The sequence below is a fragment of the Lagenorhynchus albirostris genome, chromosome 7 (assembly GCF_949774975.1).
Source record: "Lagenorhynchus albirostris chromosome 7, mLagAlb1.1, whole genome shotgun sequence".
In the NCBI taxonomy this organism is placed as follows: Eukaryota; Metazoa; Chordata; class Mammalia; order Artiodactyla; family Delphinidae; genus Lagenorhynchus; species Lagenorhynchus albirostris.
Genome location: NC_083101.1, coordinates 80,923,835 through 80,944,684, shown reverse-complemented (window position 1 = coordinate 80,944,684; position 20,850 = coordinate 80,923,835). Strand labels below are relative to the sequence as shown.

The window sequence follows — 20,850 nt, the reverse complement described above, 5'->3', positions numbered from 1 at the left end:
TCATCTTGTACATTTCTTTCCCCAGACCTTGAATCAGCCATTTCTTCAACAAGCCTTGGTTTTTAGAGGGAAATGGTATTTAGAGACCATTTAGAGTGCTAGTGGTACTTACTACCACTGTTAGTCCTCGCTACTAGGCCTTTTTGGTGGACAGAGCTTGGAAATTTTTTTTTTTTTTTTTTTTTTGGCTGCATTGGGTCTTTGTTGCTGCGCGCGGCTTTCTCTAGTTGCCTCAAGCAGGGGCTACTCTTCGTTGCGCAGCTGGGCCTCTAGGCGCGTAGGCTTCAGTACTTGTGGCTCGTGGGCTCCAGTGTGCAGACTCAGCAACCGTGGCGCACGGGATCAGCCGCTCCCTGGCATGTGGGATCCTCCCGGACCAGGGCTCGAACCCGTGTCCCCTGCATTGGCAGGCAGATTCCTAACCACTGCGCCACCAGGGAAGCCCTAGATATTTTTTTTTAAAGGTAAAAGTATATCAGGGATTCATACTAATAAATTAATTCAAAATTAAGACTGCAGGATTTTTGCTTAACTTTTTAAAATTTATATTTCCCTCCCTTTTCTCTTATGCTAAAATTCTTAGTTCCTAACAACATTAATATAATTTATTTGCTCTACTTCAATACATATGTATACCCAAATCATGTTAATATTACTCATAATATGATTACTGAATTCAGATTAAGATTTCTTTGCAGTTTCCTTTTTACCCTTAAATTGTATCCCACTAGGGATGTACAGTCATAATACTGTGTTGCAAAGTCACTTGAAATAATTCTTCTCTGTGTGTTTAAGCTTACCAATTTTGTATTGAGTTAAAGTTATAAAATAAGCCACATTCAGAAAACTCTAGTGTTCAACCCTGTCCTCTCAATCCTGTTACCTCCCTCCCCTTAGATAATGATTTTCTACCAATATATATGTTTGTATTCACCCCTTTCTCAGGAGGGAAAAAATAAAAGGTAGCATACTGTAAACACTTTACTTTTTGCACTTAACAGTATCCTGGAGCTCACTCCATGGCTGTGTACAGAGACCCTCATTCCTTCTTATAGATGCATAGTCCTGTCTTGTGCCCCTCCACAGTATTTAAGTCCTTTTGATCAGAACTGAAATCTCCAGCTAGACACATTATTTCCAGGCCTCATGAGGGATAAATTGGGAGGCTGAGAGAGGTGAGAGAATCAGCATCTTTTTATTATTGTTTAAAATTTTGAATAATTTTAGATTTTAAAAAAGTTACAGAAATAAACATGTAGCATTCCTTCACCCAGCCTTCCTAATGTTAACATCTTACATAACTATAGTAATCTAAATCAGGAAATGAACATTGATATAATACTATTAACTATCTACAGACCTTGTTTGAATTTCATCAATAGTCCCACTAATGTTCTTTTTCAGGTCCAGGATTCTATGTTACATTTAGTTATCATGGGTCTGTAGTCTCCTCAGTTTTTGTCAATTTCGACCTTAACACCTTTGAAGAATGCTGGCCAGTTATTTTGCAGAATGTCTCTGAATTTGTGTTTGCATAATGTTTTCTCATTATTAGATTGAGATAATGAATTTTTAGCAAGAATACTACAGAAGTTGTATACTTCTCAGTGTATTGTATCAGTCAATATGTCTTATTACTGGTGATGTTAAACTTGATCACTGAGTTAAGGTGGTTTGTGCTAGGTTACTCCACTGTAAAGTTATGATTATTCCCTTTGTAATAAGTATCTTATGGAGAGATACTTTGAAACTATGCAAATATCCTGTTTACATCACACTTTTGCTGCCTAATTTTAGTATCCATTGATGATTCTTACCTGCAACAATTATTACTGTGGTGTTTACCTGATGGGATTTTCTATGTTCATCATTCTACATTAATTAGTTAGAATGCTACTGTAAGAAAGAGCTGTTTTTTCTCTTTAATTTATTTATTTGGTTATTTAGTTATAATAGTAAATGGATATTTCTTTTATTTGCTAAATTAGAATCCATTTCTATCATTATTTATTTTCTTGCTCAAATTATCCCAGATGGCCATTGGGAGTTCTTTCAGGTTGGTTTCTGTATCCTTTTGACATGCCCCCATCATTTTTTGAGCAGCTCCTTGTCTTTTGGCACTATAAGGTGTCACACACTCTTCCCTGCCTTAGCCCTGGAATCAACCATTTCTCCAAGGAGCCCCAGAACCAATATATTTGAGCATGTACTATATGCTAGTCAGTTTACCCTTCACAACAAAGCAGGTTCTCTTATTCCCACTTTATGGATCAGGATTCTGAAGCTCAGGTTAAGTGAATTGGCCAAGGGTCCACAGCCTCTAGCTAGAAATCTTTGATTCTCATATTTAAATTTATGGTCCAGGAATTAACCAAGAAACCCAAGAAGTACCTGTGAAGTTGGAGAACCCTCTGGGGCTTGACTGTGTCTGTCTCACATGGGCGATAGCATGTAAAGGGGCCTGAGAACAAGCCTTATAGAATAGGATCAAAATCTTGTGCTTTGTGAGGTGCACAGAGGTGCCCCTTTTTCTTTCCTGGGTACTTCCCTTGGTTTTCCCTTAGAGTTTAGTAAAGTCTACTTTCCATTCTGATTCAAGGCTAAAGGGACCCAAAGGCTCATAGAGAATTGATAGCCACACTTGGATTTGAGTACATAAGGGGCAGGTGTAACTCAGGGACCAGGTTTGGGTACCTGCTCGTCCCTTCTAGAGAATCTTCCCAGTGCTAAAGTTTGGGGATATTGGACTGATTTGTAATAAAAGAGGAAATTCCCTTATACCTTCTTATAACCCGGCAGCTTCTTAGATAGAGAGGAGTTAGTTGTGGGCATCTGTAGCTGCTGCCACAGCAGACTCTCAAAGCTAATTACCTGTTCTTGGTGAACTCCCAGAACTGGCACTGCCAAGGGATTCCTTCCATTCTTTTCCCTGCCTTTCTTCTCATTTACTGCCGCCTAGCGGAGATGCAGGACTCAGAAATAGAAGATCTCTCCTCCCTGATCCTGTCCCCCCAACCCCTGCTCTTTCTGATAGGCATGTTGCCCCTAGAGATCTACATATGCAGGTTTCTGCTAGCACTAGTGATATCCAATGAGCACTTCTTTGAGGGGCTCTGCCCAGGAGCAAGTGACATGCCCTTGCCTTTGGGCCACAGTCCCCCCTTGTTTTTAAATGAGGAGATAGACCTAGATGATTTCTCAGTTCCTTCCCAGCTCTGACTCTAGAATTTCTCCTGTCCCATCCAGACAACTTGAATCTGCACTTGAGTCCATACCTATAGGTGTGCATGTGTGAGCAGGGAGGCGGGGGAGTAGTATAGTATCTTTCTATTTAAGTGCATCTTGTAGTTGGGAAGAGTGTGAGAAGAGGAGAGAAAGGGAGCTGGCAAGCCAGAACTGCCACCATGTAAGCTGGACTCTGGGACCTGTGGGAATGTCCCTGGGTTTGTCTGTTCTACACTATCAGGGCTAATTCTAGGATCACAGCCTTTAAATTGGTGGGGGGGGGGGGCTTAACTAGGCACAGCTAGCACAGGATGATGTTTCCCAGTCTAGCTTGATTTTTCTTGTCGAACGAGAAACTAGCACGGCATTTTGACTTCCTTTTGGGAATTGCATGACTGTGATTTACTTAAGAAAAATATGATCTGTTATTCTCACTTTGCATGTGATATTTGATGTGCTTATTATTCTACCACTTTGCAGCTGAAGGAATGTATCCGTGCATTGGATCAGGAACACACTCACACTCCTTTCAGGCAAAGCAAATTAACTCAGGTAAAGTTATATATGAGCTTTGAGTTCTGGTTCACTCATGTGTTCCTTCTTCCATTCATTTATTCCTTCAGCAGAGCATCCACTGCCAGCAAGGCGTGATGCTCCCTGGAGTGGGGGAGGGGGGAGGGGGAAGGGAGGGGGCAGAGAGAGGAGGGGGAGGAGTCACATTCCTTCCAGGAGCTCTCAGTCTTGGAGAAGAAAGGGGCATCCTCGGGCAGGGATACCTGCACTACGAAGCAGCCAGGCTCCCTGCGGGGCAGCAGTGGTCACCATCCTACAGCTTTCTGCTTATTTCTAATGTAAAGAAACCTTGTTGATTTAGTGGAGTCTCTGAGCCTTTGAAGGGGATGGTAGTGCAGCCGTACTTGGTACTTTCTTAGTTGTAAGACTTAGACCAGTGTTTCAAGACAAAAAATAATAGCTGCAGTTAAAAAGAATGAGATAGATTTTTGACATGTCCTGACAGGAAAGATGACCAAGATCTATAGTTTAAAAATATGAAATGAGAAGAAAAAACTACACAGAAATTATGCATGTGTTCGCTGATTATTTTGAGTGGTAGAACCATAAGTAATTTTTTTCTTCCATTTTTCTGTCACGAAAATGTGCTTCTTTATTAATGGGAAACGCCAATAAGTGTGCATCTATAATGGCTGCAGAAGAGTGGCCCACGGAGGGGTCTGCCTAGGTACAAACAGCTGTGAAGACAGTTATGGGTGCCCCTGGTTCCCTTCTGCACCGAATCCTATGCACAGTAGGGACAGACTAGGTAGAAGGCAGTCTAGGTGAGGATCTTTGTATTCTGGGAGAGATTTTCACCCTGTGCAGCTAGATCGGCAGCCCCACAGGACCTGGGGCAGAACCTATAATAACATAGCTCCTTACTAGTCAGAACTGGGTTAGATTGTTTATTCTCAAACATGATTTCAACCAGGGATCCAGGAAACCCTTCTTATAGGTGGTCAGTCCTGATTCTGACATTGGCTTTGTTATTTTTCAAAACATGTCCTCCATCCCCAGAAATTGTGTCCTATTTAATTAAAAAAATAATTCCACACATGGATCCACTTACAGAATAATATACCTTTTTCACTCAAACATAAGTTTTAGATCTTTCCAGGTACCTAAGTACATATATACATAATTATTTTTTATGGTTGTATGCAGTTTACAATTATTTAGTTTGTTACCTGTTTATAGACTTGTAGATTTTCCAAATTTTACTATTATAATAAGGTAATGAATATCCTGTGTATACTTTTTGGGGGGGGGATCAACTGAGCAATATTATCTCTTTAGGATAAAGTCCTGGAAGTGTGATTGCCAAACCAAGAGTGTGAACATTTTTTACCAAATTTTTACCATATTGCCAAACTGCCCTCCCAAAGGCATGTACCAATTCATGCTACACGGTATACAGGCAGTGTAGCAGTGTACAAGAGCGCCCTTTCCCTAGACCCTCAGCAGAGCAGGGTAGTATGAGTCTTAATCTTATAGGTGCAAAAATTTTAGTTTTTCAAAATGGTTTGTTTGCATTTCTTTGATTAGTGGTGAAGTGAGTACCTTTTGTTTATTGACTGTGTTTCTCCTTTTGTGAATTACCTTTTCGTAGAAGGGGGTGAGGGTGACTGTGGCCCAGTGTCCTGCACACAGTAAGTAGTCAGTAGGCCCTTGGTTAGTTGACTTCATTGACCTGCCTTCTGTTTCAAACAGGTTCTGAAGGACTCTTTCATTGGCAATGCCAAAACCTGCATGATCGCCAACATCTCGCCAAGCCATGTGGCCACCGAACACACTCTGAATACCTTGCGCTATGCTGACCGGTGAGTCCCCTTCAGGTGGCGGGTCGTGTGTGTATGTGTGTGTGATACACACACAAGGATCTGACCTTGAGCTCCACAAGCCTGTTCTTGGGACAGTAATTCTACTGCCAGGGGAATGTGCAATTGGTCATTTGGAGAATGTGACGTAGGAGGCCCTGCCATTTTACAAGCGTGAATGTGACAAGAGGAAGGTGACACGCTCCTTTGTTTAGGAGACAACTCCATCAGTGGCTTTTTTTTTTTTTTTCCAGCCACGCTGCGTGGCATGTGGGATCTTAGTTCCCCAACCAGGGATCAAACCCGCATCCCCTGCATTGGAAGCGTGGAGTCTTAACCACTGGACTGCCAGGGAATTCCCCATCAGTGGCGTTTAAATGGCTAGCGGGGGATGAAATATTTCTCCAGAGTAGAAGGCTTAGTGAGGTTTTCTTCCTGCTAGCCTCAGCTCTAATTATTAGGGATAGAATACCTATTACTTGTCAAGGCAGAAGTACTCAGAGCTGTGTAGGTCCAGAAGAGACCAACCTTGTGTTATAGAAGGAGAAACTGAGGCCCAGAAAAGGGTGGAAACATTAATAGGGCTCACTGGGAGTTGGTGGCAGAACTAGCACCTCTTATTGCCAGGTCAGGGCTCTAGTGACTTTGGTATCTGCCAGGGTCCCTCCCATCTCTTACCCTGGGGTCACGTGTCTCCTTCACGTGTGAAAATGCTCTCATTACCATTCTTTCCTCTGGCTGCTTTGCTGCTGGTCCTGTCTTACAACACCTCCTCTTCAGTCTCCCAAGAATCCATCTCCAAAGTTAACAAACTATTTGAGGGGAACCTGTTGGGTTTTTTTTTTAATTACTGTTGAAGAATCTTTAGTATCCATGGCATTTAATGAAACTCATTGGGAAGGAAAGAGAAGCTACCATCTAAGTTCCGTGAGAACAGGAACCTTATCTTTTTCTCCACTGTATCTCTCCTGCCCAGACAGTACTTGGTACCTAGTAGCTGTGTAATAAATATTTGTGAATGAAAGGAGGAGCTCCTCCTGGGCTTGGGGGCTTGAGTGAGGTTCTCTGTGTACCTTATCTCATTTAAATAGGAGAGATCATTTACAAAGTGGCTACCAGAGTGGACTCTGGAGTTAGACTATCTGGGCCAATACCCTGCCTCTGCCACTAGCTAGCTGAGTGGTCTTGGACAAATTTGCAACTTCTCTGGGCCCCAATTTCCTTAATGTGAACAGGGATAATGATAGCACCTATCTCATATAACAGTTATGTGGAATCACTGATGCGATATGTTTGAAGGGCTTAGCACCACACCTGGCAAATAGTGAGCACTCATTATATGTTAACTTTAACAATAGTAATATTACAGGCATACTGTGGAGATATTGCAGGTTTGGTTCCAGACCACCACAATAGATCAAAGATCACAGTAAAGTGATTTTAAAATATATATATACATACCTTAATTTAAAAATAATGCTGTTGGAAAAATGGCACCAATAGACTTGCTCTATGCAGGGTTGCTACCCACCTTCAATTTGTTAAAAAAAAAAAACACACTATCCAAAAAGCAAAGCACAAGAAAATGAAGTATGCCTATAATAGGCATGTTTCCTCGAGGAGGTTTTCTTGTTGCATGGTTTCCTAATGCCAGCACCCTAGCACTACTAGAAGACAGTGAAGACTGAGATCAGATAGAAGACATGGGATGATCCAAAATTGTTCCCCAAAAACCAGTATGGCTTCAGGTTCTTTCCCCCCATGTATCCATTACCCAGCTTCAACAATTATTAACCCTAAGTCAGTCTTGTTTCATAACCCCATTCACTCCCCAAATCACAGACATATCAAGTACTTGAAGTAAGAACATCACTAAGGAGCAGAGAACAAGACTTTCCTCTCAGTGCCTCAGTAACGGAGGATGAAAGTAACCCTTTCTCAGAGGGGATGCATTGAGTACGATTGAGAAATTATTTGAAATAATTTTGGTTAAAAAATAGAATAAGTATAATAGAAATAATCTCTTTCATTTAAAGCAGTCTGACAAATTATTGAAAATAAATATGAAAGTCATTTGTTTTATGTGTTCAAATTAATTGTTGGTAACAATCCATACACACACAGGATGAGGATGATTGTATTGCTTATTTAAAATTTTCCTCTGATTTAAAATTTTCATCTCTGCACATACTAGAAGAATGTTGCTAAATAGTCCAAAAATAAAGTTCCAGCTGGACCCCTAACAGGTGTATCAGAAGAGAACTCAGTAACAGGAGTGATTTTGGTAAAAGGTAGAGTACACTGGAAGCCTTTAGCATCAACGACCAAAAATTATCTGTAAGATTTCTTCCGGCACCCTCAGGTTTCGAGAATTATTTACTATGACTGCTAGGAGGAGATTTTGGTGTTTCTCTTTTAACAAAACTAATAGCTCAGATTTTTATAACAGGAAGTAATTTGGAACCATCTAGACTTGCTGTGGGACCTCTCGACCCATTCCGTGGATGTATGCCCTACTGCAATACCTCAGCAAAGGCCCAAGGACACAATTCACGTGTCTTTAGTCACATCCTATGTCTCTTTGCTTACTGTGTTATCTGCTTGCCTTGCCTCCCAGACCTAAAAGGAAGATTTAAGTCAAGTCTCAGTGTCAGGTTTACTATATTGGTCTTCAGTAATGGCCAGAGGGGTCATTTGGCTACTATTGAGTGGATTAAAATCAAAACAATGGAAAAGACATTTTCTGGGAGCTCCCAGGCAGAAGTACTGCTCCCACCTAGGGGATTTCAACACAGAATCTACGAACAAACTACTGGAGAGTCACATTTTACTTGATGTCTCCTTGTAAATCCAAATTCTTACACTGTTTGTATTGTTTTAGGTATCACAGAGTGAGAGACTCTGATCTTGGCAACTGAATCCTAGCAGAGACTTAATTCTGGATTTTTCCATGCTCTCTGAAATTCCCTTGTAAAATAGAGCATGGTTCTCTATTTCTCTATCTACGGTGCGATTTTGCCTCCTAGGGGACATTTGGCAATGTCTGGAGACAATTTTGATTGTTGTGACTGGGGAGAAATGCTGCTGGGATCTCGGGTAGAAGCCAAGGAGGTTGCTAAACACTCCACAGGACAGCTCCCCACAACACAGAATTACCTGACCCCAAACACCACTAGTGCTAAGGTTGAGAAACCCTGTGAATAGACAGGTCATTTTTCCCTTAATGGAATTAGCACAAGCCTGCTTATTTCCAGAGGGCTTTTGCTTCTTGAAGTGCCCAGCAGGTTCGAGGGAACTCATTTTCTCAGAGAAGCCTGAAAGGAGGTGGTTGCAGGGAAAAGAAGACTGATTATGGAAGACTGGGTAAGGGGTAGACACTAGGCTCCTGAGTTGGCCGATCTTCAGGAAGCGTGGCATGGGCCCTGCGTGGGCATAGTTCTGAGACTAGCTCCTCTGGCCTGGCCCTCACATGGGACTGTGGTATTTCCAGAACTCTCCTGATCATGGAATACTGGATGCACACTACTATCCTGAGAGAAGACACTGGTCTTCTTTGTTCAGGTAAAGAGAGGTATTTCATGCTGAAATAGAATCTCCCCATTTCCTCCATTTCTCTCCCAGATAAAAAACTAATTCCCAGGGGCTTCCCTGGTGGCACAGTGGTTGAGAGTCCGCCTGCCGATGCAGGGGATGCGGGTTCATGCCCTGGTCTGGGAAGATCCCACATGCCGCGGAGCGGCTTAGGCCCGTGAGCCATGGCCGCTGAGCCTGCGCATCCGGAGCCTGTGCTCTGCAACGGGAGAGGCCACAACAGTGAGGGGCCCGCGTACCGCAAAAAAAAAAAAAAAAAAAGTAATTCCCAGCCCTTGTAATAGTTTTCTTTGGTTTTTGTTTTCCCTGAAAGCTATAGGAAAGAAGTTACAGAACATGCAAGAATGCACATTTAACATAAAATGGTCGTTTACAGGGTCAAAGAACTAAAGAAAGGCATTAAATGTTGCACTTCAGCTAGCAGTCGAAATCGAACATCTGGAAACTCTTCTCCAAAACGAATTCAGAGCTCTCCTGTGGCCCTGCCAGGGGACAAGTGTTCTCCCAAAAAAGTCAAGCTGGGGCTCCAACAGTCACTCACAGTGGCACCTGACTCCACGAGAACGAAGGCCCATCCTCTGGCCAGTCACCCAGCCAATATCCCTTTTGCTTCTGTACCTAAGGCTCCTGGTAAAAGGGGTGGCTCTAGAGGGAGTCCTCCCCAAGAGTGGGTCATTCAAACTAGCTCTATCAAAGGAACCATGCGGCCTGGACATTTAGCCAAAAAAGGGGCAGAAGAATCAGCTGCATCATGCTCTGAGAAAAATCCAATCGGCAACAAAACTGCCCTCGGGTGGGGAAGCAGGGCCCCTGGCCCAGGAGAAGAAGCAGTCCGTGGTAAGCTGCCTTCCCGGTGCAAGAAAGTGCAGACTGTGCAGCCAGTGCAAAAGCAGCTTGTGTCACGAGTTGAACTCTCCTTTGGCAACGTCCATCACTTAGTAGAGTACAGTCAGGGCAGCAAGGGGGGCACACCTACTAGGCCTGCCTCTGAAGCTTGGACAGACATCCCTCCACATCAGAAGGAGAGGGAAGAACATTTGCGCTTCTATCACCAGCAGTTCCAGCAGCCACCTCTCCTCCAACAGAAGTTAAAGCACCAACCACTGGAAAGGTTTTTATGCCAGTCCCGGCCTCCAGAGGGGCAGCTCCAGAATGACACCCCTCCTCCCTTCCACTCTTGTTGTGAGAGCCATGATGGAGCCCAAGCTGAGGACCTTGATGACAGCGATTTCAGTGAAGATTCTTTTTCACATGTTTCCTGTCAGAGGACCACAAAGCAGGGAAACACCCTGGAGAATAGCGAAGGCTCGTTCTTCCTTCATCAGAGGGAGCAAGGTCCTGAGGAACAGGTAGCCGAAAGGCGGCAGAGTCTGTGTTTTAGCCCCAGGACAGAAGGTGACGAGAAGGGTCTAACTGGAAGCTGGATGTACTCCAGGGACCCCGCAAGCCACAGGATAGCACTTGATCACGGCCACAGCCCAAGTCAGGTGCCCTTGGACTGGAGCAGAGAGGAGGACTCCACCTCCTCAGGGCCTCCTCCTGGAGAAAACCTGGCAGAGAAGCCTTACTGCTCACAGGCAGACTTTGTATATAACCAGAAAAGGGGGGGCGGCCCAGCCTTTGACCTCAGACAGGATGCCTTCAAAAATGAGGTTCCTCGGCAGGCTGAGGGCAGCTCACCATCCCTGGAGGAAGATGGTTGCACTTTCTCACTATCCCACATCACAGTTCCTGGATCCCCAGACCAAAGAGACACAGTGAGCACACCTCTGAGAGAAGTCAGTGAAGATAGCCCAACTGTGGCAACCAGAACAATGAAAAACAGTAACCCTTTCCAAGGAGAAGACTCTAGAGGGGAAATAGGCACATGCTCTGAGCATGCTTCTGAACTGATGGCTCCCCTCACCATGTCTCTCCTGGAGAGCCCAGATGATGAGGGCTCTCCTCCCTTGGAGCAGTCGGCCCAGGATGGAGCTGCGCACAGTCTAGTGGCAGCAGACACAGGGGGGCAAGCTGTGGGCCACACAGTGTCATCTGGTGATCAAGAGGCAGACCTGCCAATGTCTTCAGCAACTGAGCACCTGTGGCTCTCATCATCTCCCCCCGACAGTAAGCCTGGGGGTGATCTTCCAGCTCTGTCCCTGTCACCCATCCATCAGCACCCACCTGACAAGCTGCCCAACAGCGAGGCTGACCTGGGGGAGCCCTGTCAAAGCAGAGAGACTGCACTCTTCTCCCAGGGGCACTATGATGGCGAGGCTGAGACAGAGCTGGGCTGCTCCCAGGGTTTCCCAGAAAAACCCTGCCTCACCATACATACTGGGGGACCCCACTCTGGGCCTACATTCACCCCCCAAACAGGAAGTAGTGATGTGGCTGACCAGCCCTGGGCCCAGGAGAGAAAGCACCTGGTAGGGCTTGGCTGGCAGGAGCTGGATTTGTCCACAGATCCCATCAAGCTGTCTTGCTACAATGAGGACATCACGTGGCTCAAACGCAGGCCAATCCCAAGGTACTTAGCAAGGCTAGGTTCTCCCAAGACTGCCAGGACACTCCGTCAACCCATCCTGGGGCACGCACAGTAAGTTGGACTTTCCTACCTAGACTTGAGCCCCTTTGGCACCCCTACTCCCACTACAGCTGAATGTTTTGTCTGTTCTGGGAATGGCTGTGGTTGGCTCAGAGAAAGGCTTTTTGTCCACCTTATCAAGGGAGCCTGCCTAGATGCATCTGACATGAACAGCAGGAATAAAATGTATTGGAGCAGGCCTGCCAGGTAGGGTAGGTGGGATGTGAGTGAAAGAAGCTTGGGAAAGCTGAGATGTGAGTGAAAGAAGGGAGGATCTGACCCTATAAGTAAGCCTAAGACCTATGGTGAGATCAGAATCCTCTTCTTCATTCTGTTGGGCCTGTGCTCCTGGAAGTGCTCCCCAGGGACACAGCAGCAGCAGCCTTGTGACCCCAGAGCCAAGGCTGGCTGGTCACCTTCCAAGATGGTGAAGGTAAAAAACAGGGGCTGGTGATTTGTGCTGCTTTCCCTGAAGGAGGCTGTGGATGGTACAGCAGAATGAGAGAGCCTTTGAGAATGTGAGAGAAAGGAGGGCAAGAGGTCTAGCAGCATCAGAGGCCCAGGAGCAGGAAGGCAGGGCAGGCCTATGGGAACAGATGCTTCCTATGTGAGGCTGCGGCCCTCTGCTAGGGCTCCTGATACCTGGGCAGACCGTCTGCCAGCTGCTCGCTGGGGCTCAGGCCTGGGCCTTGGGCGAAGAGAAGGGCGTGTAGGGATGTGCACCTCTACAAGGTAGACAGTCTTGCTGTTTCCGTGGTCTCTATCCATCAGTGGAGTCTGACACAGTCAGGTCTAATGACCCTGTACATGTTTCTAAATTTGGGGATCAGAGGATGGGGGGATGGTCAGTGGTAACCTAGAGGTTGGAGGTCACAAGCTAGGGAAGATAACATGCTGAGCCCAGAGGTTTTATTAGCTGGATTCTTCTGACAGAAGGCAGATCCTCCAGCTTCTAGCTCAAACCCCCTTGCTTTGGTCCCTGAACTCCCCACAGAAAGTAGAAATCACAGCAGGCTAGGTGGCTGGCTCTACCTGTGCCAAGCGTGCCAGCTGCAGTGGCACAGCCTTGAGCTTCCTTGCAGGGAAGATGTGGGCAGCTCCTGTGGAGGAGCAGCAGCATCCAGCCCTGCGCCTCAGTGTATCTGGAGGCGGGGGGCTGCTCCAGAAGCCCATCTCTTCTCAGAATCTCATTTGTACCCCCCTAGCCCCTTGACAAGGCCTGGAAAGAATGGGTGAGGGGCAGGAGGTGCTGGGGAGCTGGTCCTGGTCACAGCCTCGGCCTCTTTGGGCAGAAGCAGCTCCTGGCCTGGAAAGGAGGCTCACTTCCAGAAAGCTGCCCAGGAGAGATGGGAGGCCCGGAGGACCACAGCATCCCCTCTGGTTCCCAGGCAGGTACTCATCCGAGCACACCAGGAACAGCTGGATGAAATGGCCAAGCTGGGCTTCAAGGAGGAGACCCTGATGAGCCAGCTGGCTCCTAATGTAAGTGGTCTTGGCCGGACTCTCAGGGGTTGTTGGGAATTAGCCTGCAGCTAGTTTGACAGTCATCCTTTTTTGATGCAGCTGTGTGTACAGAAAGGGTCTGCTGTCACACTCTAACCTTGTTGAGGCCTTGGACCTGCTCTTGCCACCCCTCTGAGTTGGCTTGAGGGCGTGCAAGGACAGGTGGGAGATGGTGCTACACTCCCCATTCCCAGGCCAAAATGTTTCCAGCCTCTGTTCTTTGCCATTCTGCCCTCCTAGTGGCTTGTTGGTGCCCCTCCCTGTGATGGTAACAGTGACTTACTTGCCTTATGCAGACCAGAGGTACTTCTACAAAACCACCCTTCTGCCCTGCGAAATACCTATCTGTGTAGAAAAGTGGTCCCACACTGTGCCATGGTGACTGTCCTGCAGATTTTCCAGCTGGAGGAAGGGCCTGGGCTCTGAAATCTTCATACAAGAGAAGGGACTAGAAAAGCTGATCTGGCAGCAACAGCAAAAGCTCCACTTGTCCTTTGTTTCCTTTCCAGGATTTTGAAGATTTTGTGACCCAGTTAGATGAAATCATGGCTCTGAAGTCCAAGTGCATCCAGAGTCTGAGGAGCCAGCTGCAGCTATACCTGGCCTGCCACAGGCCAGCTGCGGCCCCTGAGAGGACAGCGGTGTCTTAGAACAAGATCCAGTATGTGGTGGCTGGGCTCTCAAGAGCTGGAGGGCCTCTGCCAGGTCCCCCTACAGATATCAGAACCCACTCCCTGGTCCTGCCCATGCTAGCCTCTCCCTAGCCACATGTGGCCTTGGCTGGGCCCCAGCCCCTCTCTCAGGGCCAAGCATCCTTCCCTCAATTCTAAGCACAGGAGCATCTGTAAGGAAGGACAGATCAGCCTGAAAAACTTAATAGGCCCCTCCCTTTTCTTTGGGACTGGAGGAGGATTTGCCTTTACTGACCCCTCGTCTGTGGAAACACAGGTCTAATAACCCTGTAGATGTTTCTAAATTTGGGGATCAGTGGATGGGGGGATGGTCAGTGGTAACCTAGAGGTTGTGTTGAGGTCACAAGCTAGGGAAGATAACATGCTGAGCCCAGAGGTTTTATCAGCTGGATTCTGTGCCTTTCTCCAGGACTTGGTCAAAAATGAAAACATTGGTGCTAGTGGGGCGGGGGAGGGTGAGCTCTGCCCCATCAGCCCTTGGAGATTGATTTGGGACTTTAGTTAGCTTTTGAAAGTGTAAAATGAATAAACCTTGATGTCTTTAATAGCAGCAGATGTGGGACAGGCTTTATGCTTCCAGTTCCCCTCCCTCCCTGCAATCCAGTATTTAGACAGAAGAGGGTGCTCGCGTCACTGCATTATTCTTTTCCAATCTCTACCTTGTGCTGGGACCATCCACCTGCGTCATGCTCTGGCTCCTGTCTGTGAATCCTCACCCCCACGCCCTCACGGAATAGTGGAAGAGCTGCAGTTATCTCAGGCAAGTCTGTCTCCTAGCCTCACCCTCATCCGGGACTGCCCTGGCAATCTACTCCCCCCTCAATGGCCTGTGTTCAGGGTCTTGGCACTGAGTGCTCTGGTCAGTAGTGTGAGATGAGAGTGAAAGAAGGGAGGAGTAAAGCAGTTCTACACACATACACGCACACCTTCATGTGAGTTCCTTCTGTATCTTTTTAGCAGAAAGAAGCTTAAGAAATACCAAGTGGCCTCCAGGTGGCCCACTTAACCAAGGCCACCCTGGATCAAGTTGAAATTCATGTCAAAGCCCTTGGCCCTGGCACCATTTTGGTATGAAACTTTGATTTCCTACAGGTAAAGGATAACTTTTACAGGTTTTTAAAAGAAGGGTTTAATTAATTTTAAAGGCCAGAAGAGGGGCTTTCTGAGACAATGGCCATGCCTGACCTGACCACCAGAGGGCAGCCTCTTTCCAGCTTGGTGCTTCCCAGCCCAAAGGTTCTGTACCCGCTCCTCACGTGATCACTAAAAAAAAATTAGAGACCCATCCAAGCCAAGAGCACAGGAGGGACTGTGGGGCAGTATTAAGTATAAGGACAAGAAACTCTAGGGGATAAATCTAGTTCCATCAGCACTACTGAGAGCTAATAAAGCAGTCTGAATCCCAGTCCTGCCTGTGGAACACATAATTATGCATGATGCTGCTCAGAGGACAAGGGGCTTGTTCCTCATTTCTGAGTGATTCCCCTGAAGGCCCAGCCTGTCTCACCGCCACAGTCAGTCTTGCAGGAAGGCATATGTCTATGTCCTTGACCCAGGGACTGGGCTAGGTCAAGTTTAAACAGACCCTTGTCTACACCTGCCTTTACAAACCGAAAACCAGGGCAGACTGGGGGGCCAGCTCCTGGGTCCCATGGGCCTAAGAGTTGGAAGAAAGTACTGAAATGACAGAAAATGGTTAGCTCCTGTTCCATCCCCAGCAAATCCCTTTACCACTCACTCACTTCCACCCTGCAATATAACAGTCCTTGGCAATAAAGAAGTTATCACAGCAGGATATACCTTTTAGATTTTTATTAGTAGTTCTCTCTGAAAAATCAAAATAGTTAGCAAATTACTTTAGATTCATCAAGACTGTATATCCTTTGTATTTAGATCTTTAATGATGTACAACATAATACAAAACAAACCAAAGACTAATTTCTATGACTAGGTGTTATTCATTGTGTCATCCTAGAGCAGGGGGCTGGAGGGAGAGGCTGTTCTCCAGGGAGAACTGAGGTGGAGTTAGTGCTGGGTGACTAAATCACAGCCTCTTTCTTCCCCACTTGATGTGCTAGGAAGGGGCCAATGATTTCTTAAACTGACAACTGTTTTCTAGAGCAGGGGGCTCTAAAATCTCGGGTAGCAGAAGACTGTGGTCCAAACCAGGCCAAAAGAAACAGGCTGGGGCAGGGAAGTATGGTAACTGCCTGGCAGAAAAGGCAAACTCAGGGCCCCAAGGGGAAAAGGGCATTCTTTGCACCTCAGAGACATTGCAGAGCCAGTGTTAACACTAAGTGACATCGTTAAAGGGGGAAAAAAACAAAACCCTGGAAGAACCTTTCAATTGCACTCAACTTGGATTAGAGGTCAGTCCACCCTTGCAGAGAAGGGAAACATCTAGCCCCAGAGCAGCACTGAGTCTGGCCCTCCCACCTCTTTCTCCCCAACTCCTTTTGGCAGCTGGGACAGGTTTCGGCTGAGGCCATACAGACCCCAGAAAGACCAGAGAAGTCTCTCTGGATGGCCAAGGTGGGAAGGACACTTCTCAGAATACAAATACTTTTACTGTGGAAGGAGCCGGGACAGTTCCGGGGGCATATGCACGCCCAAATCTTCCCCACTTTCTCCCCAGCTCAGGACCTAGGCTCATAGAGACTTGGCAAACACAGTCTCTACACCTGACCTTCCACCCCCAAAAGAAAATCCGGAAGCGTGCCCCTTCTTCCCCACAGGTGGTCTCCTCAGGGCCTTCGGCGGGGGGGGGGGGGGGTGTCCGTGGCAGGGCCTAGGCAGGGCCTGGTCTCAGCTGGCTCCCGCCCGAGCCATGAGGTCTTCCAAAGCATTGTCCTGGTCATTGTTGTGTAGTAGCAGAACTTCCTTAATATCTTTCAGTTCAAAGCCCATTTCCTTAAATTTGCTCATTAACTGAAGAAACTCCATCATCTAAGGGAAATAAGAGAATACAGACTCAAGAAAGGGGTCCAAGCCACACAGCACAGCTGAGTGGAGGAATATGTGTGTAAGGGGGCTGCTTGGGGGAGCGTTCTTTGCCGGAGCCTCATGAGCCTCTCTGAGGTCCCCTAGCAAGCAGAGGAGGGCCGTAGAGGAAGCGAGGCTGTGGAGGAAGACAGGTTGATGCCATGGCCAATCGTCCATCAGGAGCCATGCCCAGTCCCAAACCTTGCTGACCTTCACTCAGGTCCCACCATCCACATCTGTGTTCCCACCCAGCAGGATACTGAACCCAGAAATGGCTGCTTTCTGGCTAGCAGCCTAGGTGAAGTGACTAGCAATCTCCCCCAACATCCAAAAATATGGCTTTTTGCCCAGGTCATTTTTCCCATCTCTTCCCTGGGATTCTAGATAGTCTTCAACCCGATACTTTATCTGAGCCAAACTAGCCAAATGCCTTTCTGGACATGAGAAATTCTGTGCTTCAACTACCTCTGCCTACAGTCACTGGAAGGGATGAAGGTTGTAGTCCAGGAGGACCAAGACAGACTACTTTGTCCCTTCTTTCCAGAGGGTTCCCGTGAAGCATGAAGGTTCCTACCTTTTCCTCTGAACACTGCTGCATTTCCAGAGCCTCTTCCACTAAAAGAGGGTCAAAGCCCTTCTCACAGAGCTGTCCATGTGCAAAGAGATAGTCGAGAATCTAAGAAAAGAGAAAGGTTTAAGCACCTATTGCCACTCTTGTCTGCGCTTCCCAAAAGTCTTACACAAACCTACAAGTGTGACATCTGCTCCCCACCCTGGCTATTAGATCCTAGATAGGACTTGATTTTGTGCCTTGAATTGTGTCCAACACAGCAGTACCTCAGTGGCTACTTGCTGATAGGTACACCCTTCTAAACATGCATAGCCATTTTTCAAAGGAGTTCCTGTCACAGCTGACTCACATCTCCCAGCTGATGTCAATTCCACAGCCTAGGCAGCATATTCTTTTTTTTTTAATGGTGACTTTTCTTTTTTCTAAATTTATTTATTTATTATTATTAGCATCATTATCATCATTGGCTGCACTGGGTCTTCATTGCTGCGCACAGGCTTTCTCCCTAGTTGTGGTGTGCGGGTTTCTCACTGCAGTGACTTCTTGTCACAGAGCACGAGCTCTAGGCACATGGGCTTCAGTAGTGGTGGCACGTGGGCTCAGTACTCGTGGCTCATGGGCTCTACAGCACAGGCTCAGTAGTTGTGGCGCACGGGCTTAGTTGCTCCGTGGCATGTGGGATCTTCCCGGACCGGGGCTCGAACCCGTGTCCCCTGCACTGGCAGGTGGATTCTTAACCACTGTGCCACCAGGGAAGTCCCAAGATATTCTTCTAAGAAACCACCCAAGTCAGAAAGTGCCCCCAAGGTTTAGGACTCCAGTACACTATTTTGGAACTCCCTGGGCAGTCCTGACAGGATAAACATTTCTGGAAGAAGACATCTGACCATACCTCAAGCCTAGAATGCTGTCTCAGGAGAGGCAGAGAAGGGGATAACTGGGTAACAGTCAACAACTCCAATACTCTCAAAGCTCTCCTTCAGCCTAGGTCTCAGAGCAGCCCCCAAAGCAGAAGCTGCAAAGCACTGCTGCTGAGGCTGCTGGTTTGCCCAACAAAGCACCCTGAGTCCTGCCCACACCCCCTCAAGTCACAGGAAAAGACAATGGTGCTGTGAGTCTGAGGGACTCTAGGATAAAGGCAAGACACTATTCCAGCTCCAGAGATGTGGGACCTCTCTCCTACCCCCGCCCTGCCCCATGGCTGACTAACCGCTCACCTGCTCAATATTCTCTCCTTTCTTCTTCATGGCTTTCAAGACACACTCATATGAGTAGCCCATGCTGACCACCGTCTCCACACAATGCCGCTCACTGGGGGACAGCGTCTGCAGTTCAGAGTAAGCCTGGGGACAGCTGGGAGTGTTGGGCACTTGTGACATTGAGAGATTAGGAGGTGTGACCTGGTGGTGGAGAAACAAAAGGATTAAGGCAAGAAGAAAGACATGTAGCCCAATCCAGGGGCTTGTCGTTTCTGACCTAATGAAACCTCCCAGTCAAGCAACCTGCCTGCAAGCAAGGGCCAGGTTTCTGGCCAGACATCCTGAAGAAGACTGAAGAGTGGTAGGGGAGCTCCAGCTGAGAGAAAAACTGGGAAGACACCTGCAACTGTGGCTGTCCTCTGCCTTCATCCCACCTTGCAGAGTGAGGAGGCACCACAAGAGCCACATGCCCTTCCATGCCCAAACCCCCTGGGCTTGAGGTGGAGAAAGAAGTTCTGAAAACTACATTCGGGACTGATGCCCAAGCTGGCTGCTGTTATTTCTCGCCAAGGCTCCTTTATCCCTTTCGTAGGCTGCCGTATCTGAGTCCTAAAGGGATCAGTAACCTCAAACACCCCCACTCTGGACTGACTCTGCCAGTAATGTGTCCATCCTCGCTTCTACTATCGCTGGCTGGGCAGAGACTGCCAGCGCAGTTCCCACACTTGGCCAGCTCAGGGCTCCCGTGCTCTGAGGGCACTCCATCTCTGCCCCACACCATGCACTGTGCTTTGATTCCCTGCAATAGCCGCTGTTGTACGGAGCCAAGACTGAAGGACTGCTACCCACTCCAGGCTGTGCCCTCAAGGACTGGACTGTGGTCTCTAGGGCCCTGCTGCTACTGGACCTTACTAACCCCAGCCTGACTGGCGGACAGATTCCCAGGATTAAATCCTCCCACCACTTCTGATAATGAGTCAGCCCCAAGGCAAAAAGGCAGCTCACTCCCAGGCCAAAGGACAGAACCACCATGGGAACAAGGTCACAAGCTGTTTGACAGCTTGGCCCAGCTCTGAAGAACCAGGGAAAGTTTTTCAACAAAATTTTCTTTATTTCTTTTTTTTTTGCAGGGGGCCGGGGTGGGGGAGGGAGGAGGGAAAGGAGCCTGCTATCCTAAAAGCATGTTCAAAATTATATAGCTCCGGACTTCCCTGGTGGTGCAGTGGTTTGAAATCCGCCTGCCAATGCAGGGGACAGGGGTTCGAGCCCTGGTCCGGGAAGATCCCACATGCTGCAAAGCAACTAAGCCCGTGCACCACAACTACTGAGCCTGTGCACCAGAGCCCACGAGCCACAGCTTCTGAAGCCCACGCTCCACAACTACTGAAGCCCACGTGCCTAGAGCCCGTGCTCCACAACAAGAGAAGCCACAGCAATGAGAAGCCCGCGCACCACAATGAAGAGTAGCCCCTGCTCGCCGCAACTAGAGAAAGCCCGTGCGCAGCAATGAAGACCCAAAGTGGCCAAAAACAAACAAATAAATATTTTAAAATATATTATTAAACTAAAAATAAAATATTAAAAACAAATTATATAGCTATAACCGGATGCTCTCCTCCAAGTCAGCTGGGAAAAACCAAGAAGATTCTACAGGCCTAAAAGCCAGTAGTTTCTGCTTAACCATCTCACCCACAGCATACTCCAGGCAGTCCAATCGTGGGGCTCAGTCATTAGGTTACAGGAGTCACGACAGGGCATGGGAACTGCATCACACCCTCTGGCCACTGCAGGCCCCAAGATTGTCTCTCTCTTTTCAGGGGCAGGCTCTACCTGGGCTTGAGAATACCAATAGCCAAACAGCATTTTGGTCGCACTGCTGGCACAGTACTTATTACACACAGTATGAGCTCCTAGAGGTTAGTTTCCATGACACATGCATTTCTAGATGCCTAAGGCCTGGCTTTGAGCTTGAAACTTACCCCTAATCAGTTACTGAATAAGTGGAGCTCTATTAGGATTTCAAAGGGGGGATTTTCATTTAACACAATAAGTTGACACTGATTCTCCTCCCCTCCAAAACCCACTAAAATGATAATAAAACAATTAAAACTGTATTAACCTTTAAGGTCAAAGAAAAAGAGGGAAC

General features: G+C 47.2%; 2 protein-coding genes across 3 annotated transcripts in view; one reads left to right on the top strand and one right to left on the bottom strand.

Moving 5' to 3' along the window:
- Window positions 1–14,502, top strand: part of KIF24 (kinesin family member 24) — a 40,806-nt gene extending 26,304 nt beyond the window's left edge. The window contains exons 8-12 of the mRNA XM_060155254.1: window positions 3,706–3,777; window positions 5,491–5,600; window positions 9,565–11,769; window positions 13,146–13,239; window positions 13,770–14,502. Coding sequence (XP_060011237.1) covers window positions 3,706–3,777; window positions 5,491–5,600; window positions 9,565–11,769; window positions 13,146–13,239; window positions 13,770–13,910 — 2,622 coding nt within the window. The 3' untranslated portion in view covers window positions 13,911–14,502. The remainder of the gene's footprint in view (window positions 1–3,705; window positions 3,778–5,490; window positions 5,601–9,564; window positions 11,770–13,145; window positions 13,240–13,769) is intronic.
- Window positions 14,503–15,749: 1,247 nt separating this feature from the next.
- UBAP1 (ubiquitin associated protein 1) overlaps window positions 15,750–20,850 on the bottom strand; it is a 55,762-nt gene continuing 50,661 nt past the window's right edge. For both annotated transcript variants that reach the window (XM_060155252.1, XM_060155253.1), the window contains exons 5-7: window positions 18,723–18,905; window positions 17,509–17,610; window positions 15,750–16,898 (exon numbers count right to left, since the gene is read on the bottom strand). In XM_060155252.1, the coding sequence (XP_060011235.1) occupies window positions 16,758–16,898; window positions 17,509–17,610; window positions 18,723–18,905 (426 nt within the window). In that variant the 3' untranslated portion in view covers window positions 15,750–16,757. The remainder of the gene's footprint in view (window positions 16,899–17,508; window positions 17,611–18,722; window positions 18,906–20,850) is intronic.